Source organism: Trachypithecus francoisi, unplaced genomic scaffold (genome assembly GCF_009764315.1).
Source record: "Trachypithecus francoisi isolate TF-2019V2 unplaced genomic scaffold, Tfra_2.0 Lachesis_group11, whole genome shotgun sequence".
Classification (NCBI taxonomy): domain Eukaryota; kingdom Metazoa; phylum Chordata; class Mammalia; order Primates; family Cercopithecidae; genus Trachypithecus; species Trachypithecus francoisi.
The window spans coordinates 29,643,083-29,660,111 of NW_022681456.1; the positions used below are offsets into that span (position 1 = coordinate 29,643,083).

Here is a 17,029-nt window from a genome sequence, read left to right on the forward strand (position 1 = left end):
TGGAGAGGCTGAGAGGTGGGAAGATCACTTGAGCCTGGGAGTTTGAAGCTGCAGTGAGCTATGACTGCACCTCTACACCCCAGCCTGGTCAACAGAGTGAGACCCTGTCTCAAAAACAAAACAAAACAAAACAAAAGAAAAAACTCCTTTTTATCTCTATGTGTGTGGGGTGTGGGAAAGAGGATGTGACACTTCGAAAGAGGCCAAGGAACTCCATTTTCAACTACTTCCTGGTTGGAAAGTTTAGCCTGGAAACTTCTCACCTTTCATGAAGATATTCTGGAATAAATAGAAGTGATTTCCCATGCTGGCAGGGCTCCTGATACGTAGCTAATGTTTTTGTTTTTCACTCTGTCACAGCAAACCAATGATAACCAGTAGGCACTGACTCCATTTAAGGCACCGGGTCAGCCTTCCACATGCACCATAGTCACCAGGCCCAGCAGGTAGGTACTTTTTTTTTTTTTTTTTTTGAGATGGAGTCTTGCTCTGCCGCCCAGGCTGGAGTGCAGTGGCCGGATATCAGCTCACTGCAAGCTCCGCCTCCCGGGTTTACACCATTCTCCTGCCTCAGCCTCCGAGTAGCTGGGACTACAGGCGCCCGCCACCTCGCCCGGCTAGTTTTTTGTATTTTTTTAGTAGAGACGGGGTTTCACCGTGTTAGCCAGGATGGTCTCGATCTCCTGACCTCGTGATCCACCCGTCTCGGCCTCCCAAAGTGCTGGGATTACAGGCTTGAGCCACCGCGCCCGGCCGCAGGTAGGTACTTTTATAACCCCCATTTTTCAGATGAGGAAGCTGAGGCCCAGAGAGAGGAAGCAGACTGCCCGACTTGCTGCTAAATTCCCAGGCAGAAACTTAAACCGGGATTCAAAGTCCATTTCTGTTCGTGACTGTGTAAACACCGTAGATCATTACATGAACTAGCATTTCCATATCACTGCTCTCATTTTAAACCTTAGCTGCTGAATTTGCTTTCACTTGTAGGTATTTAAAAATTGTAACGCGGGCCGCCTCATCAGACTCAGGTTCCTATGCATGTGAAAGTGGAAAGAAGGACATGGAGATTTTCAGAGGCACCTGGCAAGGATTGGGGGGAGTTGGAAAATGATCGGAAATAAAGGAATCTGGAATTTAGCCAGGACCCATGGGAGAGGAATTCGTGTGGGTGCTTGGAGCCAACATCCAGGAAAGAGAAGACCAACACAAGTGAGCAGGGATGGAAAACCACAGCCGGATTTAAAACCAAAAAGAATTTGTATACAATTTTAGGGAAGTCAGCGCTTCATTTGCAACGAAGGAGACCCCTGTGTGAGACTGTGTGCCGCCATAGCCCTGGAATGAGAGGTGTGACAGCTGGAAGCCCCCCACCCATCCCAGCCTTGCTGTCCTGCCCGGCTGGCCTCAGACAAATGCCAACATCATCAGGCCTTGGGATAAACCCTGATGTTTTTTCTTCCTCTAATATGGAAATCTAATTTGGCAAAAAGAACATTGGAAAGGACTCGACCCTGCTGTGCTCTGCTTTCCCATCCATCCTGAGAGTTATCTGTGAAGACCAAATAAGGTAGGAGAGCGGAAGAGTTGGGTATTTCCTAACAAATGCACGGAGTTAGTAGCAATAGTAAGAGTAGCAGCTTTGCTTATTGATGACTTGCTCAGTGTAAACTCTGTGCTAAAAGCCCCAAATTATGGTCTAATTTAATCCTGTCAGCAACCTATAATGTAGGTACCACTATTATCTTCATTTTATAGGTGAAGAAATAGCCTTTTTCTGAGATCAGACGGCTGGTAGGCTGGAGCATGGGGACTTCAGGTTGGTCTGACTCTACAACGAGCTGTTAGCTGAGAAATACGTCAAAAAATATATGTTTATTTAAATATACACAGGATGTCATTTTAAAGAACAGAATGAATTTTCTGAGGTTGCATAACTTCATTTTTTTCAATGCCTTTTATGGAACTTTCTACATGTTCTACAAGCTTCTTGATATTTATGTCACTGTACTTAGACTAACAGCACCAACAATAATAAATAATAGTGAGATAGTATTTGTGGCACATGTTTTGTACTAGGCGTGGTTCTAAGGCAAGTGCTTTCCATTTATAAGTTGCACTAACCTTAAAAGGTACTTGCTATTATTATCATCCCCATTTTACAGATGAAGAAACTGAAGCCTAGAGAAGTATAGTAACTTGCCCAAGGCCACAGGCCTTAGAAATAAAGGAGTTGATGGAAGGGGTCTGCCTGAAAGGTAGGGAGTGAATTTGATTCTTTTTTTTTTTTGAGACAGAATCTCACTGTCACCCAGGCTGGAGGGCAGTGGCTCAGTCTCGGCTCACTGCAACCTCTGCCTCCTGGGTTAAACTGCTCTCCTGCCTCAGCCTCCCGAGTAGCTGGGATTACAGGCACCTGCCATCACGCCCGGCTAATTTTTGTGTTTTTAGCAGAGATGGGGTTTTGCTGTGTTGGTCAGGCTGGTCTCAAACTCCTGACCTCAAGTGATCCACCCACCTCAGCCTCCCAAAGTGCTGGGATTACAGGTGTGAGCCACTGTGTCTGGCCTGAGTTTGTTTCTTGATACAGAGCCCACTATCACTTCAAGAATGTGGAGAAACCTTTGGAGAGTGGTCTTTAAAATGTGCTTTGCAGACCAGCAGTGTTGGTGCCCCTGCCCCGGGAACTTGTTAGCAATGCAAATTCTGAAGACCCACTGGGGCCTACTGAATCAGAAATTCTGCAGGTGGGGCTCACCTGCAGAGTTGGGGATTAGCCCTCTGACACACGCTCCAGTTTGAGAACCAAAGCTTAATGAATGCTCTGTGATGATGGCGTACCCCAAGCAAAGGGGTCCTCAGACACCAGCCTTGTACCAGTAGCCTGCTGCAGTGTGAGAGGGAGCCATGCTTAGGAGTGGAAGGAAGCTCTGGAAGTGCCACTTACTTTTGTTACACCGAGGTCCGTATTTATTGGGATCAGAGCAGAACTGACACTGGGAGCCTTGGAAGCCCTCCTCGCAGATGCACGTCCCGTTGCCAGCGAGGCTATCTGCACACTGGGAGCAAAGGCACGGCCCGGGGGCCATTAGGACACGTACTTCTCAGGTGTTTTCATTTCATGGCCTGACTTCTTTGACTTCAGATTAAATCCCACTTGACATGACCCTCTGGGACTCCTTGTGGAAAGTGGAGTCATGTGATATCAGGGAGGCTGCTAAAGCAGTGCCGAGCTTGGGAATCCGATCTGGGATTTAGAACTTTAAGGGAAGTCACTCAAGGGGGCATCACAATGCTGAACTGGGAACCTTTCAACAATGCTTAAGGGATAAGTGATAAGACAGGGGCCTCCGGAATGAGTGACTGGCTTGTCTTTACAGTCTCACCTGCTCAGCTCTGTGACTCCAAACTGCAGTGTTTTCTCTCTTCAGTGATAAAAGTGTTTGCTTCCCACCTTCCTAACCCTGGCAAAGTCATGTGTGCTGATTGACATCAGCGCTGGGTGTGGGGCCTTTTAACCCCTGGCCACAGTCATTAGTACTGGCCTTTCCCTATTCTCCTTGTCTGCATGGTGTCCCCACTCACGGCTGTACTTTCCCCTTGAAGAAGCCATGTAGCCATGTTTTAGAGGCGGGTTTATTAAATGCATAGATGTATAATTTCCCCGTATGAACCACAGCTACTTTTGCCTCCAAGCTAGATGAGTTAAGTTTTGGCTGTTACATTTCACTAGGTTTTGCTCATAGGTTCAAAAAAGCAATTACGAGGCAGAACTATTTTTTAACTATCATAAAATCTTAGTTCTGGAAGGAATCTTGAAGATCAATGCAGGTCAACCCTGATACCTCCCACAGGAGGAATATGAGGCCCAGAGATCCCTGTTGAGTTACCCAAGGTCCTGCAGCCCGCAATAGAGAAGCAGAGACGAGAGGCAACATGACCGGAATCTCTCTCCGCCATCCCCCATCCCAGACCCAGATTCCTTCTACTGCAGACACCTGCTGTTCTTTTAGTAAGGGGCCATTTCTTTTGCTTCCTGGGAAGAGTAGCCGGCATTGTATCATATTTTGGTTTAGAAGTTTTAAAAATTATTGTTCGATTTGACTTATGGAAGGCCAGTCTTCAGTATTCACCTGTCCATTTCCCGAGCATGGATTTGCGAAGCCTCCTGGACACTGGTTGCAGTCGGGTCCATAGAAGCCTTTGCAGCACTTTGGAATCTGAAAAACAAAATGTGTGCTGCCCTTTGAAACCCCAAGCAGAGCACCAATTCCTCAAAGGGGATGCATTTTAATTTTCATTATTATACTAAACCGTATTCGCCTCTCCTTATGAGGTTGTCCTTTTCTTTGGCAGTTGATGGCATGGCTAGTGCTCAGTCATCTGGTCACCATAGCTCTACTGAGCCCCCTCCCGCGGGTGCAGGACTGGCTCTAACACTGTGCAGATGGACAGAGGGAGGCTCACACTTGTGGAGCCAACCTTCTAAGTCGGGGAAGAGTCAATGTATGAATTTTAAAAATAGGGAAACAAGATCATTTCAGAGAATGGTGAGTGTTGGGAAAAGAAAGTATTATCATCCAGTGATGTCAGGTAAGGCCAGAAGTCAGGTGGGTACTAGGGAGACCACTGTAGATTGGTGGTGACAGGGCTGGTTAATGGAGACACTGAAGATGAGTTAGCCTCAGGGAAATCTGGAAGAGCATTCAGAGGGAGGGAATGGCAAGTGTGCATGCTGTGAGGTGGGAATGGGAGTGAGAGGCAGGTCAGAGCCACAGGCAAAGGGTGGGCCACGTGGGGAAGCATCAAGAGTGTGATCTGTGTTAAGAGGGTAGTGAACCATGGGAGGCTGTGATGCAGGGAAGGGGAGAGTCTGGCCACCATATGAAGAATCTACCTTTGATTCCTCTGCGGGAAGACAACACCAAGCATGGGCCACCTGTGACCATATGGACCCTAGGACCCAAGAGCATGGCCCTGGAGCTGCCTGGCCCTACTGGCCTAGACTGGGCCTTGGCCACGCACTCCTCACCTTCACGGTGGCATTGCAGTACCGGGCACAGCCGCTCTTCAGGCTCCCAAACCTGCCACTGTAGACACATCTGTGTGTGAAGAGTGCCTGGGAGAAAGCCAAGGAGGGAAAGCATGGCAGTCAGCATGTTTAGGTCCTCCAGGCACTGCACACCCTCTGCAGACACTTGCCATTCTACTTCCGTTTCACCACTGACGTCAGGAGAGAGTGCTGGACCACACCAGCAGACCTGGGTCTACATCAGAGCTTGGGCACCCTTTTTTAGGCCTGTTCCCTTGTTGGTGGAATACAGGCCAGAGTTTGCACCATCCATGGCCCACAGATATGTATTCCCTCTTTCATGCCACAGCAGATGTCTCTAAGCAGAAAATATTTTCTGTTCATTCTAGATGTAGTCTAGTCTCCCCTTCCGATCTACAGCCATCCCTAAGATCTCCTATAGAGACATTTTGGAGCCCCCAAAGGGTCTATCTACACTTCACTGAAAGGTTTGCCAAACAAAATAGTGAAATAGTGATAGTCTGAGTTTTTCTCTTAGGAGATGCATTTACATGCATCCTTCCATTCTCTAATCAACGATGCCCACTCATAATTATCTAGAACTGATGTTTACTGAGAACCATTTATGGGCCAGACACATTGCACAGATGAATTCCTCAATCTTCAGTTCTATGTGGATGTTTTTCATGCCATTTTTTATAGATAAGGAAACTGAGGCCCAGACAGGTTAAATAATTTTTTCCAAGAAACACTGATGGTAAGTATAAGGTCTAGAAAATGGGTCTTATCATGTAGAGACTTTAGGATGACAGTCATGTAGCCTCCATGGGTCTCAGCTGCCTAATCTATAAAATATCAAGAAAATATTGATGAGACAATAATGCTGATTTCAAGTTTTGCCACAAGAATTTAGTCTCTGGTTGAAATTTTGTTTTAGATAATTGTTGACGTCAAGCTTACCCCTTCATCTTAGGCTCTTGCTCAAGAAGAGAGCAATGAGAATTTCCTAGGCTATACAATCCTAAAATATTAGCTACATGAAGGAATTCTAGGGCACTGGGGAAGGAGCACTATAGTCCTTTTGTAGGGGATCTCAGGATAATTGACCAGGTGTAGGTCACAGGATTCCCGGGAGGGGTAATTTGAGGGCTCCTTTTGGCTCCTACCTATGTGTCTAATTTCCCTTTCTTTTCCCTCTTCCTTCTCTTTCCCTGGGCTGAAATAATCTAGAATGGTGATTAAACATGCAGAGCAGAATAAATCATGGTTCTGCCACGTCAGCTGTGTGACCTTGTATAAGGTAGTTTGTGTTTCCTTGCCTTAGTGCCCCAATCATACATTGGTTATGGTGATAATATACCTACCTTGTGGGGCTGCTGCATAAAGCATTTAGAACAATGTCTGGCACACAGCAATCACCGTGACACCAGCCAACACAATTTCCTTTTCTCCTCCCTCTCACATTCCCTGGTTGACAGCATCCTGGAGGACTCAGGGGTAATGGCTTCGTTAAGCAAAATAAATATCTGAACACCTGCACCTATTTAATTTTAATGTTTTGCTTTACTAAATACTTCATAATAGAATCACATTAAAGAGCTCATAACCTTCCCTAGTGATCCATTCTAGTGTTTAATGCCACTTCTGGTTGTAAGTTCTTTCTTATGATAAACTTATAGGCAAAAATTTCTATCATCATTTTTGCCTTAGAACACTTCACTTTTTACTACCAACAGAGTGCTTGGCGTATGAATGATAGATCGTTGCACAACTGTCTGTTTTCCCTTTTAGATGGAGCTTCTCAGATAAAAGCAAAATAAAACGATTTTTTATTCATCCTCATGCCTCTGGAACCAAGCACTGTGTCTGATATATGATCAATCCTCAACAAATGTGTATAGAATTCAATTAAACTTGGAAATTTTTGATAGTCCCAGTATTATTTCCTTGTTATTTCTTGCATGTCTCTGCAGAAGAGTGCTTGGGAAGAACAAATATTAGGCCTTGTTTACAGACGGTTCTGCACAATATGCCAGTACCACCCAAAAGTCGACATCTATAATATTATAGTCCTAAAAGGGAAAAAGTAGAGAGGAACTGAGTGCCTACTTGATTTAGGTATTATGCTTGGGTTTTTATCTATGTGAATCTTTTTGTTATTATCATTTACAGATGAAGAAAGAGTAAGAAGGTTCAACAACTTCTCTAGGGTCAATGAACAAGGATTCAAACACAGGCCTGTGGGATCTCTTTCTACCATTCCCCATATAGTAGGCTAAAAACCCATCTTATATTGCCCCAGTTGCAATTAATATCTTCTAAAGAAGGAGGGTAGATAGGTTGAGAAACCACACCAGTGGGGCTGCTTCGGTGATCTGTGCTTTCGAGAAACTGTCACACTCACTGTGGGCTCAGAGTTAGCAGGACATCTGCTCCAGTACACCAGAGAACAGCTCACACAAGTGCCCTGGAGGGGGAGACAAGAGGTCAGTGCAGGTGTCCCTATGAGAGGAAGCAGTGGCGATGGTCCTCCCTCATGCTTCCCTCCCTGTGAAGGAAACCCCACTGAGCCATGATCCTGGCCTCTCTACCCACTGCCCACCTCCCATCAACTCAACCCTGGGGAGAAGCAGTGAAGTCAGTGCTGGGGGTGGGGGTGGGGGTGGGTGGGAGGAGTTTGGGAGAGAAAACTGAGCCTGCTCAGAGCAGCCCCTTTCTTTACTTCTTTCAGAGCCAGTCTGTCCACACGCTATAGCTTCTGATCAATTCTCTGCATGCAGGGAGGCACCTGCCCCTGAGGGGACATTGCAGTCATTCACTTGTGCTAGGGATGAAGTATTAGTTTTGATTACAGACTTAAGGCCATGTCCTCCAATTAGCTTAGCAGCAATATAGCTGAACACGGAATCTCTGCCTTTCAGTCTCCTGGATTCTCCTCTACTGGCTCAGGGGTGATGGAATTGGGTGTGTGCCTCCAATCTCTCCAGATCCTCTTTGACCTTCTCCATCTGGCTCTGTGCCACAGAAGGTAGACTGTGAAGGATGTTCTCCCAAGCTCCTTGCCAGCTTCTGACTGGTGTTGGCCAATATAAGTCACTAGCAGGATTTTGGTGGGTAGGAGGACAACAAGGTCAAGGATTTCATCCCTGCTCCCTCTCTGCTTTGGCACTATCCCTATAGTTCCTGATGGAGGTCACCTCTTCCATGCTTCCTGCTCTCACTGGGTTCAGGTAACTCTACGTCCTGCCCCTGGGCTCTTTGATCCCTAGTGGCAATGGTTTCTTGCTTCTCCCTCAAAGCTCTAGCAAAACTTATTTGTTTCCTTAGCCCTGTCCACACCTCTGCAGTAGCTCCTTCATCAGAGTCTCTTCGTTTGGACCATCTCAGATGGATTCTTTTCTTGCAGGGACCATAACTAGTATAGAGTGTTGTTATTAAGCCTCTAAAATTCAAACATACATGGCCAAAGGCAGCTATGGATTCAGCCTGGTAAACACTGAGACTTCCACAGGGTACCAGCTGCTTCTATTCTTTGCTAGTCCTAAATACTTTCCAGAGAATGCATTTGGACTTTTGATGAACCCACTCAAAACCATTCAAAACCATGTAGAGCAAATAGATTTGACTTTAAGCCTAGAGAAAATAGTAAAGGAAGAGTTCATTCTAAGGCAGCTATTGGGAAGTTCTTTTCCTTATGTAACCAAAATTCTTTGGGTTGTAGCTCAAACCCACATCTTGATTCTGTTCTTTAGGGAGATGGAAAATAAGCTTTTGAATAACCTGAAATAGAACAGGTGATGCACCTGCCCAATCCTTGTTTCCAAAGAATGAACCAAACATAAATCATTGCTGGGGACTGGCTAGGAAAGTGACCATGTTTCTGCCTCTCTTAAAAAGGGGTTCTCAGAAAGGAATCAAATTCTCCAGATGGCATCTGACTGGCACAGAGAATCAGCTCCATCCTCTATGGCCTAAATCATATCACAGTCATTACATCAATTAAAATATCTAGAATTAAAAGAATCAGCCACAATCCTGTGCCAGGTGCTTGGCCAGCTATTTCCAGCCTTCATAACAAGAAGAGGAATCAATAAAACAAAACAATAAATAAAATGAGACCATTTTTCCTTGTTTGATGGTCAAGTTCCAAGGATATTGTGAGAGCCATCACTAATGAATTATTGAAGCATCCTAAAAGAAAGACCCAGACCTATTATTGTTAAAACTTGGAGTTATGTTTTCCATGGGAATTGAAATAGTGCATGTACAGCAGTATTGGAATTTGAGGTGCTTTGATTAAAACTGGCTGAGCCAAAAAGTTGCTATGGAAATAGGAAAGGCTAGAGAGTACAGAAGCTCATAGGGAAACAGAAAGTTTGGTTTTTTGAAAAGTACTGCAGAAAGATAGTTGATTGGCTAGGCCAGAGCAGCTACCTGAGAAGAAATTCTATTTTAAGTCCCTCTTAGAGTAAAGCTGTGAGCCTGGATCAAGGTCGTCCCAGATGACAGGGACAGGGGTAGGAAGAGGCAGGAGACTGATCCTAAATCCCAGGGGTTGGGTTACAAAATCCTGATTGGATCCCAGCGCTCTGGTGTAGTGGGTAAATAATATCTCTCCAAAAACTTGTGTCCCCTGGAACCTCAGAATGTGATCTTATTAGGAAAAAAGGTCTTTGCAGATGTAATTAGTTAAGCTTACATGAGTCCTACTGAATTAGGGTGGGCCCTAAATATAATGATTGATGTTCTTATAAAAAGAGGAGAGGTGGGTGGGGGACAGTGGCTCAGGCCTGTAATCCCAGCACTTTGGGAGGCTGAGGTGAGAGGATCGCTTAAGCCCAGGAGTTTAAGACCAGCTTGGGCAAGATGGTGAAAACCCATCTCTACAATAAAAAAGGAGAAAAAAAATTAGCCAGGTGTGGTGGTGTGCACCTGTCGTTTCCAGACTGGGCAACACAGTGAGACCCTTGTAGCTACAAGCCGCGGAATGCCAAGAATTGTTGGGAGCCCCCAGAATCCAGAAGGAGGCAATGAAAGAAAAATTCTTCCCTAGAGCCTTCAGAGGTAGCATGGCTCTGCTACCTTGATTTCAGACTTCTGGCCTCCAGAATTCTGGGAGAATGAATTACTGTTGTGGCAAACCTCCCAGTTTGTGGTAATTCATTATGGCAGCTCTGAGGAGCCAATATTCCTGGGTAGCATCTAACATTGTGCAAATTCCCCAAGGAACTGTGGTTCACAGTTTATGAGGTGGGACTTCAGACCCACCTGCACCTTCATGAAGACGGAAGCCCTTTGGGGACAAGGTTCTGGAAGTCAAACTTTCTTTGAGGCCTTTCTCAGAATTGTGAGGAGTGGGATGCTGTCTGCCCTGAGGGGCTGTTTGGGGCCCTTACTTATTTTCCTAGTTTTCTTACCAGTTTCATCTCTCTCTTTGTTTCATCACATCGATGGGGCAGAATCGGGACGATGGAGGGAGGAATGAGAACTCCTGTCAGTGTGTAAATTCGGCCATTTTTGGCAGTGATCTCAATTTCTTCCATTGCCACATCATTTGCCAGAATCTGTCCCTGGAAAGAAGCAATGACATCTCTAATTCTGTACTATTCTGTACTGCAGGACTGCCAGTGATCCTCAGGCAGACTGAATGGTGGCAACTTCGCTAAAAAGTTCTCAATATCACTTAACTTTTCACTGGAGGGTAGGTTGCTATCATAAGGGTTTGGCTGACAGGGAAAGATTGAATCTGTTCAGTGAATTCTTGACTAATACCAGGCAAGGATGTCGTTGTAGAGATGGTTCTTACAGGTGCAGGGCTAAGTAAGAATTTTAATTATTCAAGCTCTGCAACACACTTGCTGTGAGAAATTGGGCAAATTCTTTGACCTCTCTGTGGTGAAATAGGGATCCGTTCATTTGAATACATCTATTGACCTCACTTATACTCTGCCTTTGGAGCTGGGGATACATCTGTGAACAAGTAGATGAGTTCCTGCTTATGTTTTAGTGGAGGGAGCAGAAAATGAACCAATTAGCAAAGATTTCTGATCTCCCCTTTCCTCATAAACCTGCCCCCCGCCCCCAGTATCAATGACAGCTTCATTCTTCTGGTTGCTCAAGTCAATCCCCATGAGTTATCCCGGTTTCCTCTGTCTTCACTCCCATTTAACCCATCAAAAAATTCTGCTGGATCTACTTGCAGAATATTAGGTTGGTGCAAAAATAATCACCGTTTTTGCAATTTTTTAAAAATTGCAAGACTGCAATTACTTTTGCACCAACCAAATACATTCAGAATTCAACCACTCCTCACCATGTCCCTGCTACCACCCTGGTCTGAGTTACCATCAGTATTCTCCAGATTATTGCAATCAAATCTCTTCACCAGCCTCTCAAAATGTATGCCTGATCATGTCATTCCTCCGTTCAAAATCCTCCAATTGCTTCTCCTCTCATTCCAAGTAAGAGCCTGCATACTTACCCTGACTTCTTAGGCCATGCATGAGATAACCCCCACTCTCCTCCTCTCTCTCTTGCCCAGCCTCCTTTCCTACTCTTCTCCCTTTTGCTCCCTCTGCTCTAGCCACACTGGCCTTGCTGTTCCTCACAGAGCCCAGCATGCTTCTTGCTGCTCTGTGCTTTTCACCCTTGCTGTTCCCTCTGGAATGTTCCCCAGATATTCACACTGCTTGTTCCCCTATTTCCTTCAGGTTTTGTTCAGATGTTTCTTCCCTATGAAGATTTCTTGAGTATTTATCTAAGATGTCGGCCCCATCCCCACCTTCTGTCTCCCTTCCTTGCTTTGCTGGTTTTCTCCTTAGCACTTGCTCTAAGAGACGATATATATTATGCATTTAACTTATTTTCTATCCCCTATTTACTAGAATGAAATTTCCATACAACCAGGGACTTTCGTCTGTTTGTTCATCAGTCTGTCTTTGGGACCTAGAACAGTGCCTGATGCACAGTAGGCACTCAAATAGGTATTTGTTGAAAGAATGAGATAATCATCACCATCAACAGTGATTCTGTAGAAGATATCAACCGTGTGCTGCCAGACGTTTGTTCATACTGCAGCCCCAGAGAGTTAGATGAATTACGCACCTTCTTTGGAGTTTTAAAAATAAATTGTGTGCCCCCACCTCAGGGTCTTTGCACATACTCTCTCTCTCTCTTTTTTTTTTTTGTCTGGAACTCTCTTCTACTGATCTCTGTCCAATTTCACTTTATTCATAGCATGGCCAAAGCATCACCTCCTCACTGAGGACCTCCTGGCCTGAAGACGCTCTCAGACTCCTCCTGTTCTGTGCTCTCACAGTCCCCTGAATTTCCTCTTGGGAGCACTCATTACCATTATAATTAAATAATTAACTGCTTGCCTAGTGAGTTATTTAAAGTCCGTCTTCCCTGCTGGGATAGAAGTCTATCTTTTCCACTCCTTTATTCTCAGCATCTAGTGCAGACTCTCACACATGTAGTTGCTCAGCACATATTTGCTGAGAGAAGTAACAAATGAACGAAATAATCATAAAGATTTTAGCTTAGAGGCAGGATAACCTGATGAATAGCGATTATCAGAGCAAAGACGTGTTCAAGTGATGCTGGCGGTGGTCGAGTTTTCACTTACGTTGTCGGTGGTGTTGAACTGTATGAGCTGGTTGGCCATGCTCCTGATGTGAGGGGTGGAGATGAGAGTGGCCACTTCAAGCTGCAAAGAAGAGAACAAAAGGCAGAGATGTTTTGGGCCACTCACAGGGCCCTGAGTTCTTAAAAAGTCCTCACTTCAAAGTGAAATAAGTAAAGGGAGTTTTGATATCAAGAGTTTTTGTGGCTTTGAAGAACGCTCTGATAATGGACTCATAGTTCATGGCTGAGGTTTTGTTCAGAGCTACAGATAAGGGACACTTTCTAGCATCAAGATACTGGAATTCAGGACTAAGTTAGCTATCTTGGAAGCAGAGGGAAAGTAGCAGCAGGAAAAGTGGGGCCAACCTGGGTAAATGGGACAATGTGGTATCTGATGAGTTCCAGAAGCTTCCGAGATCCCTGCAAAGGAATCAAATACTTCTTTAGTCAAAGAAGAAAACACAACACTTCCACTCTTATGGAATCCTCTTCAAATGACTTTAGACAATCAAGAAAAACGGCCCACAATCTATTGGGAAATCCAGGGTGAGAGAAGCCTCACCTCCAAATAGCTAACATTCACCACATTCCCACTCTGTGGAAGAGGCTGTTTTGAAAGCATAATATGCACGTCTCATTTAATCCTCCCAACAGCCGTGTGAGGTGGGGACTCCTATGGACCCATTTTATGTGTGGTAATACTGAGATTCAAAGACACGTCCAGGGTCATAAAGCTAACTCAGGATATGAGCCTAAGAATTAGCCCAGGCTCTCAGTTACTCTGCTCTATCACTTCTCTGAATGTAGAAGGCTATATTCCAGATTTTCTAAGACAGCCTTGATTTATGATTCTGTTTCACTTGCTTCATAAATAAACGTCTGTTTGTCAGACCACATACTGGTCATTTAGGATTATATAGTCATAGGGATAGTGATCACCTTTTCCTTCCATGAGAAGTTCGTCCCTCTCCTTCAAAGCCCTTTCCAAGGTTTCTCATGCTTCATAAAATTGAAGCAGCAGTGGAGAAAAGAGGGTCCTAGTCCCACAAAGGAGACTGTAGACAGGATGAGCAGCCCCTATAGGGTGCCCTAGAGAGAGGCTGCAGAATTGAGGAACACAGGGACCACGCTCTTTGTGGGACGAAGGCAGTGGCCTCAGTGGCCTGCTATGGTTTATCTGCAATCTCTCAGCTAAGTCAGAGATGGGAGTTACAAGCTTCGCAGCCCTCAAGTTCTGCTACTAGAGTAGCACAGCCACAGTCACTCTGGCTTTGAAAAGTAAAGGATCACAAATCGAGATCCTAATAACTGCCAAGAGGTTGAATGTTGTAAGAACAGGTTACAATGGGGTGAAGTCCCAGGCTGAAAGAAAGCGCTGCTGAACCTGAGTTCACCAAGCCTCCTCTCTGCATTTGACCTTGGTCAATGTGCCAAGGGAGTTACCTATTAGTAGGGGGACCACCTGTCCTGGCTTGTCTGGTACAACCCTGGTCTATGCCCATTGTCCTGGCAGCTCCATTCACTTTCAGAAGTGACCTAGCATGGATGGTAAGTTATGTGGCCACCATATCTATTAGCCAATAGCATTATGTGAAGGTCAGGGTTCTCAATAAGAATGTTGAAATTGACCATCAGTTAGCCAGCCCTGGAAGTGATGCTTTCTGCAGCCCTGGTTCTGTTACTATATGACCTTGAGCAAGTCACCTAGCCTCTATGTCTCAACTTACATCTTCAACTTACGTCTACAGTTATTGCATGGTATTCAGAAGTGGAGACCTACAGGCAGAAGCAATGTTATTATATGCTCTGATGCTCAGTGGTAGAAGGAGTGAGACAAAGTGGGGACTGTTGGGAAACATCCCCCAAACTTGACTGCATCCACCAAACTGGACTGCAAACTCCTGAAAGGCAGGGGCTGGGTCTGTCTGGCTTGTTAACCACCCATCACCATGTCCCCAGCCAGTACAGTGTGGGGCATACAGTAAGTTTTCCATAAACGTTTGTGACAGTAAATTAAAGGGCATGGGTAGGGTTCCTGGGAGGAGCACTGAGCTGGCTCTCAGGAACATGAATCTAGTCCTGGTTCTGCTAGTGTATAACCTTCTGCAAGTCACTTAACCCCTGAGTCTCAGTTTCGCCTGCAAAAGAAGGGGACTGGTACGGATTCCTTCCAGTCCTCTGATGCTTCTATAGGAAAGCATTTAGCAACGAGATAATCCCCTTTCAAAGCCTCAGGAATTAATTGTTGAATCCTTTTGACAAGAAACAGAAGAATGAGAGGGACAAAGGAATTGATCCGCATCACGCCCGTTACTGTGTGTGCCTGTGTCTTATCTGGCTGGGATCTATTGGAGCCATTGCCCAGTTAGAATTGACTCCAGTGTGGCTCGAACAGGACATGTTTCCAGGTGCTGTTGTTGAAGAGCCTTTTGGTGCAATATATTCTTTCTTCTATGAGGGCACTCACTTCCTCCCTGCTGTTTTAGGTAAAAACAAAACCAAACTCAAGTTCTTTGGTGCCAGAGGCAGAAAGAGATAATTTGACCTTGAACTCTGTAAATTCACCTCCCTTTCCCCACTTTACTTGCAGGTGTCTTTGAATTGGCAAGGGCAGGTGTCTTGCTCTCTTTGCTTTTATTTCTGTCTGGTTCAGTGATGAAACCATAAACTGGGGCTTGTAATCAGAAGCTGTGTCTCTGCAGGGATGCGAGGTTTCCAGACTGAAATTTTGCCTCAGAGCAAAGTAGAAAGACACACTGGGAAGGAAACACGGCATTCCAAAGTCAGAATTAGAAGCCCTTCTTCTAACGCGGACTGTTTATTTTCCATTTCATTGGGGAATTTCCTGCACCCTTCCCCGAAGATAAAGCTGTTAAGAAGGATGGAGACAGAAGGAGCTTCCTATAGGTTGAGAAAAATTAATCTATCTGTACCTGAGAAAGGGGCAGAAATGATTGTACTTGTCACCTAGAAATTGAAATGGAAAAGCAGTTTTTAACTCAGAACAAAGACACCCGAAGTTTCATGTTCTTTGCAGGCAGAAAGATACGTCTTGGAGAGAAACAAGATTAAGAGCCAGGAGCAGTGGTATGCATTAGCCATATTTGTGGTATAAGTATTTTTACCAAAGGCTTATTTCAAGCTATAAATGTAGTCTCATTGAACAGAGCTCAGAAGAGATGTACACAATCTACTCTTGAGGGCTTAAATGAGTCATTTTCAGATACCACTGGAAGGAGTTACAAGGGAAGAGAAAGAGAAGAATGTTCGGAACAAAGGTGCCTGACAGAAAAGCAATGTGGTTGATTTTTTCCTATTCTAGTTAAAAGGTTTTGTTTTAATTTTAAGGGTGTCATAGAACTCCTTTATTATTATTATTTTTAAAATGTATATAAAATTAGAAGCTATGTACTCAGGGAGGCCATATAATCTCAGGATTTTAATAACTTCTTAGGGAACAATATTACCTTTTTTTTTTTTTTAAGCTCACTTTAAGTATGAATGTGAATTCTAAAGAGAGGCCTAGCAGTTTTCTGCAATAGCTAGGTTTTATAAAATTTAAGTGTGAATCATATTTTGAAATCATTCTATTTTGGAAGACCCCTGGGATATCTGGCTTTTTCTATGGAAACTTATAACTAATCTTTCCAAATATGTTGAACATCTGCTTGCAAATGTAAGAGATCACTTTTCGATTTATCTCCTTGTGAAGTTTAAAAAAATTCCTAAGTTTTTTGACAGCAAAATATCCTTATAGATACCTGAAAGCATTCTAAAAAGGGATATATATCTATGTGAATTCCTAAACCTAACAGGCAACAACTTTCAGCACTCCCAAAACAGTGTGGGCTGGGGCTATCTGAATTGGAAAGTTGGTGGTTACCAGCATGTCTATTTCTGGGCCTCATCCCAGCACCACTAAACCAGAATGCTTGAGGTAGGGCTTTGGAATCTGCCTAGTTAGCAAGCTCCATGGATGATTTCTGACTACTCTACACTTTGGGAATCACTACCCTAAAAGATTGGGACATCCTTTCCTTCTTCTCTCCACATTCTATAAAATCAATCCTGATCTTTATGAAGTCATAGGTCATCTCTTCCCATTGCCAAGATGGTGGCATAGTTCAGGGCACTGGAAGAAAGCATGTGACTTTTCATGTAATTCTACTTTTTGACATTCTAATGAACAAACTTTCACAGTAGACTATCCTCTTCAAGTTAAGCCTATTATTTCTGGGAAAATAAACAGTTTAAATGGTTTCAGTCATTGACATCTCTGATATGAAGGAGTCAATAATCTCCCTTTTAGAGGGGATTGTGAGAGAACTGAAAGCCCATGTTGGAGAAAGATGAAAGCAATAGGAAGGAATGGCT

General features: G+C 44.4%; 1 protein-coding gene across 2 annotated transcripts in view; it reads right to left on the reverse strand.

Annotated features, from left to right (window-relative positions):
• The window catches only part of STAB2 (stabilin 2), a 168,906-nt gene that overhangs the window by 91,868 nt on the left and 60,009 nt on the right, over window positions 1-17,029 (reverse strand). For both annotated transcript variants that reach the window (XM_033220865.1, XM_033220866.1), the window contains exons 16-22: window positions 13,022-13,075; window positions 12,657-12,737; window positions 10,447-10,599; window positions 7,434-7,496; window positions 5,030-5,116; window positions 4,131-4,217; window positions 2,945-3,056 (exon numbers count right to left, since the gene is read on the reverse strand). In XM_033220865.1, coding sequence (XP_033076756.1) covers window positions 2,945-3,056; window positions 4,131-4,217; window positions 5,030-5,116; window positions 7,434-7,496; window positions 10,447-10,599; window positions 12,657-12,737; window positions 13,022-13,075 — 637 coding nt within the window. The remainder of the gene's footprint in view (window positions 1-2,944; window positions 3,057-4,130; window positions 4,218-5,029; window positions 5,117-7,433; window positions 7,497-10,446; window positions 10,600-12,656; window positions 12,738-13,021; window positions 13,076-17,029) is intronic.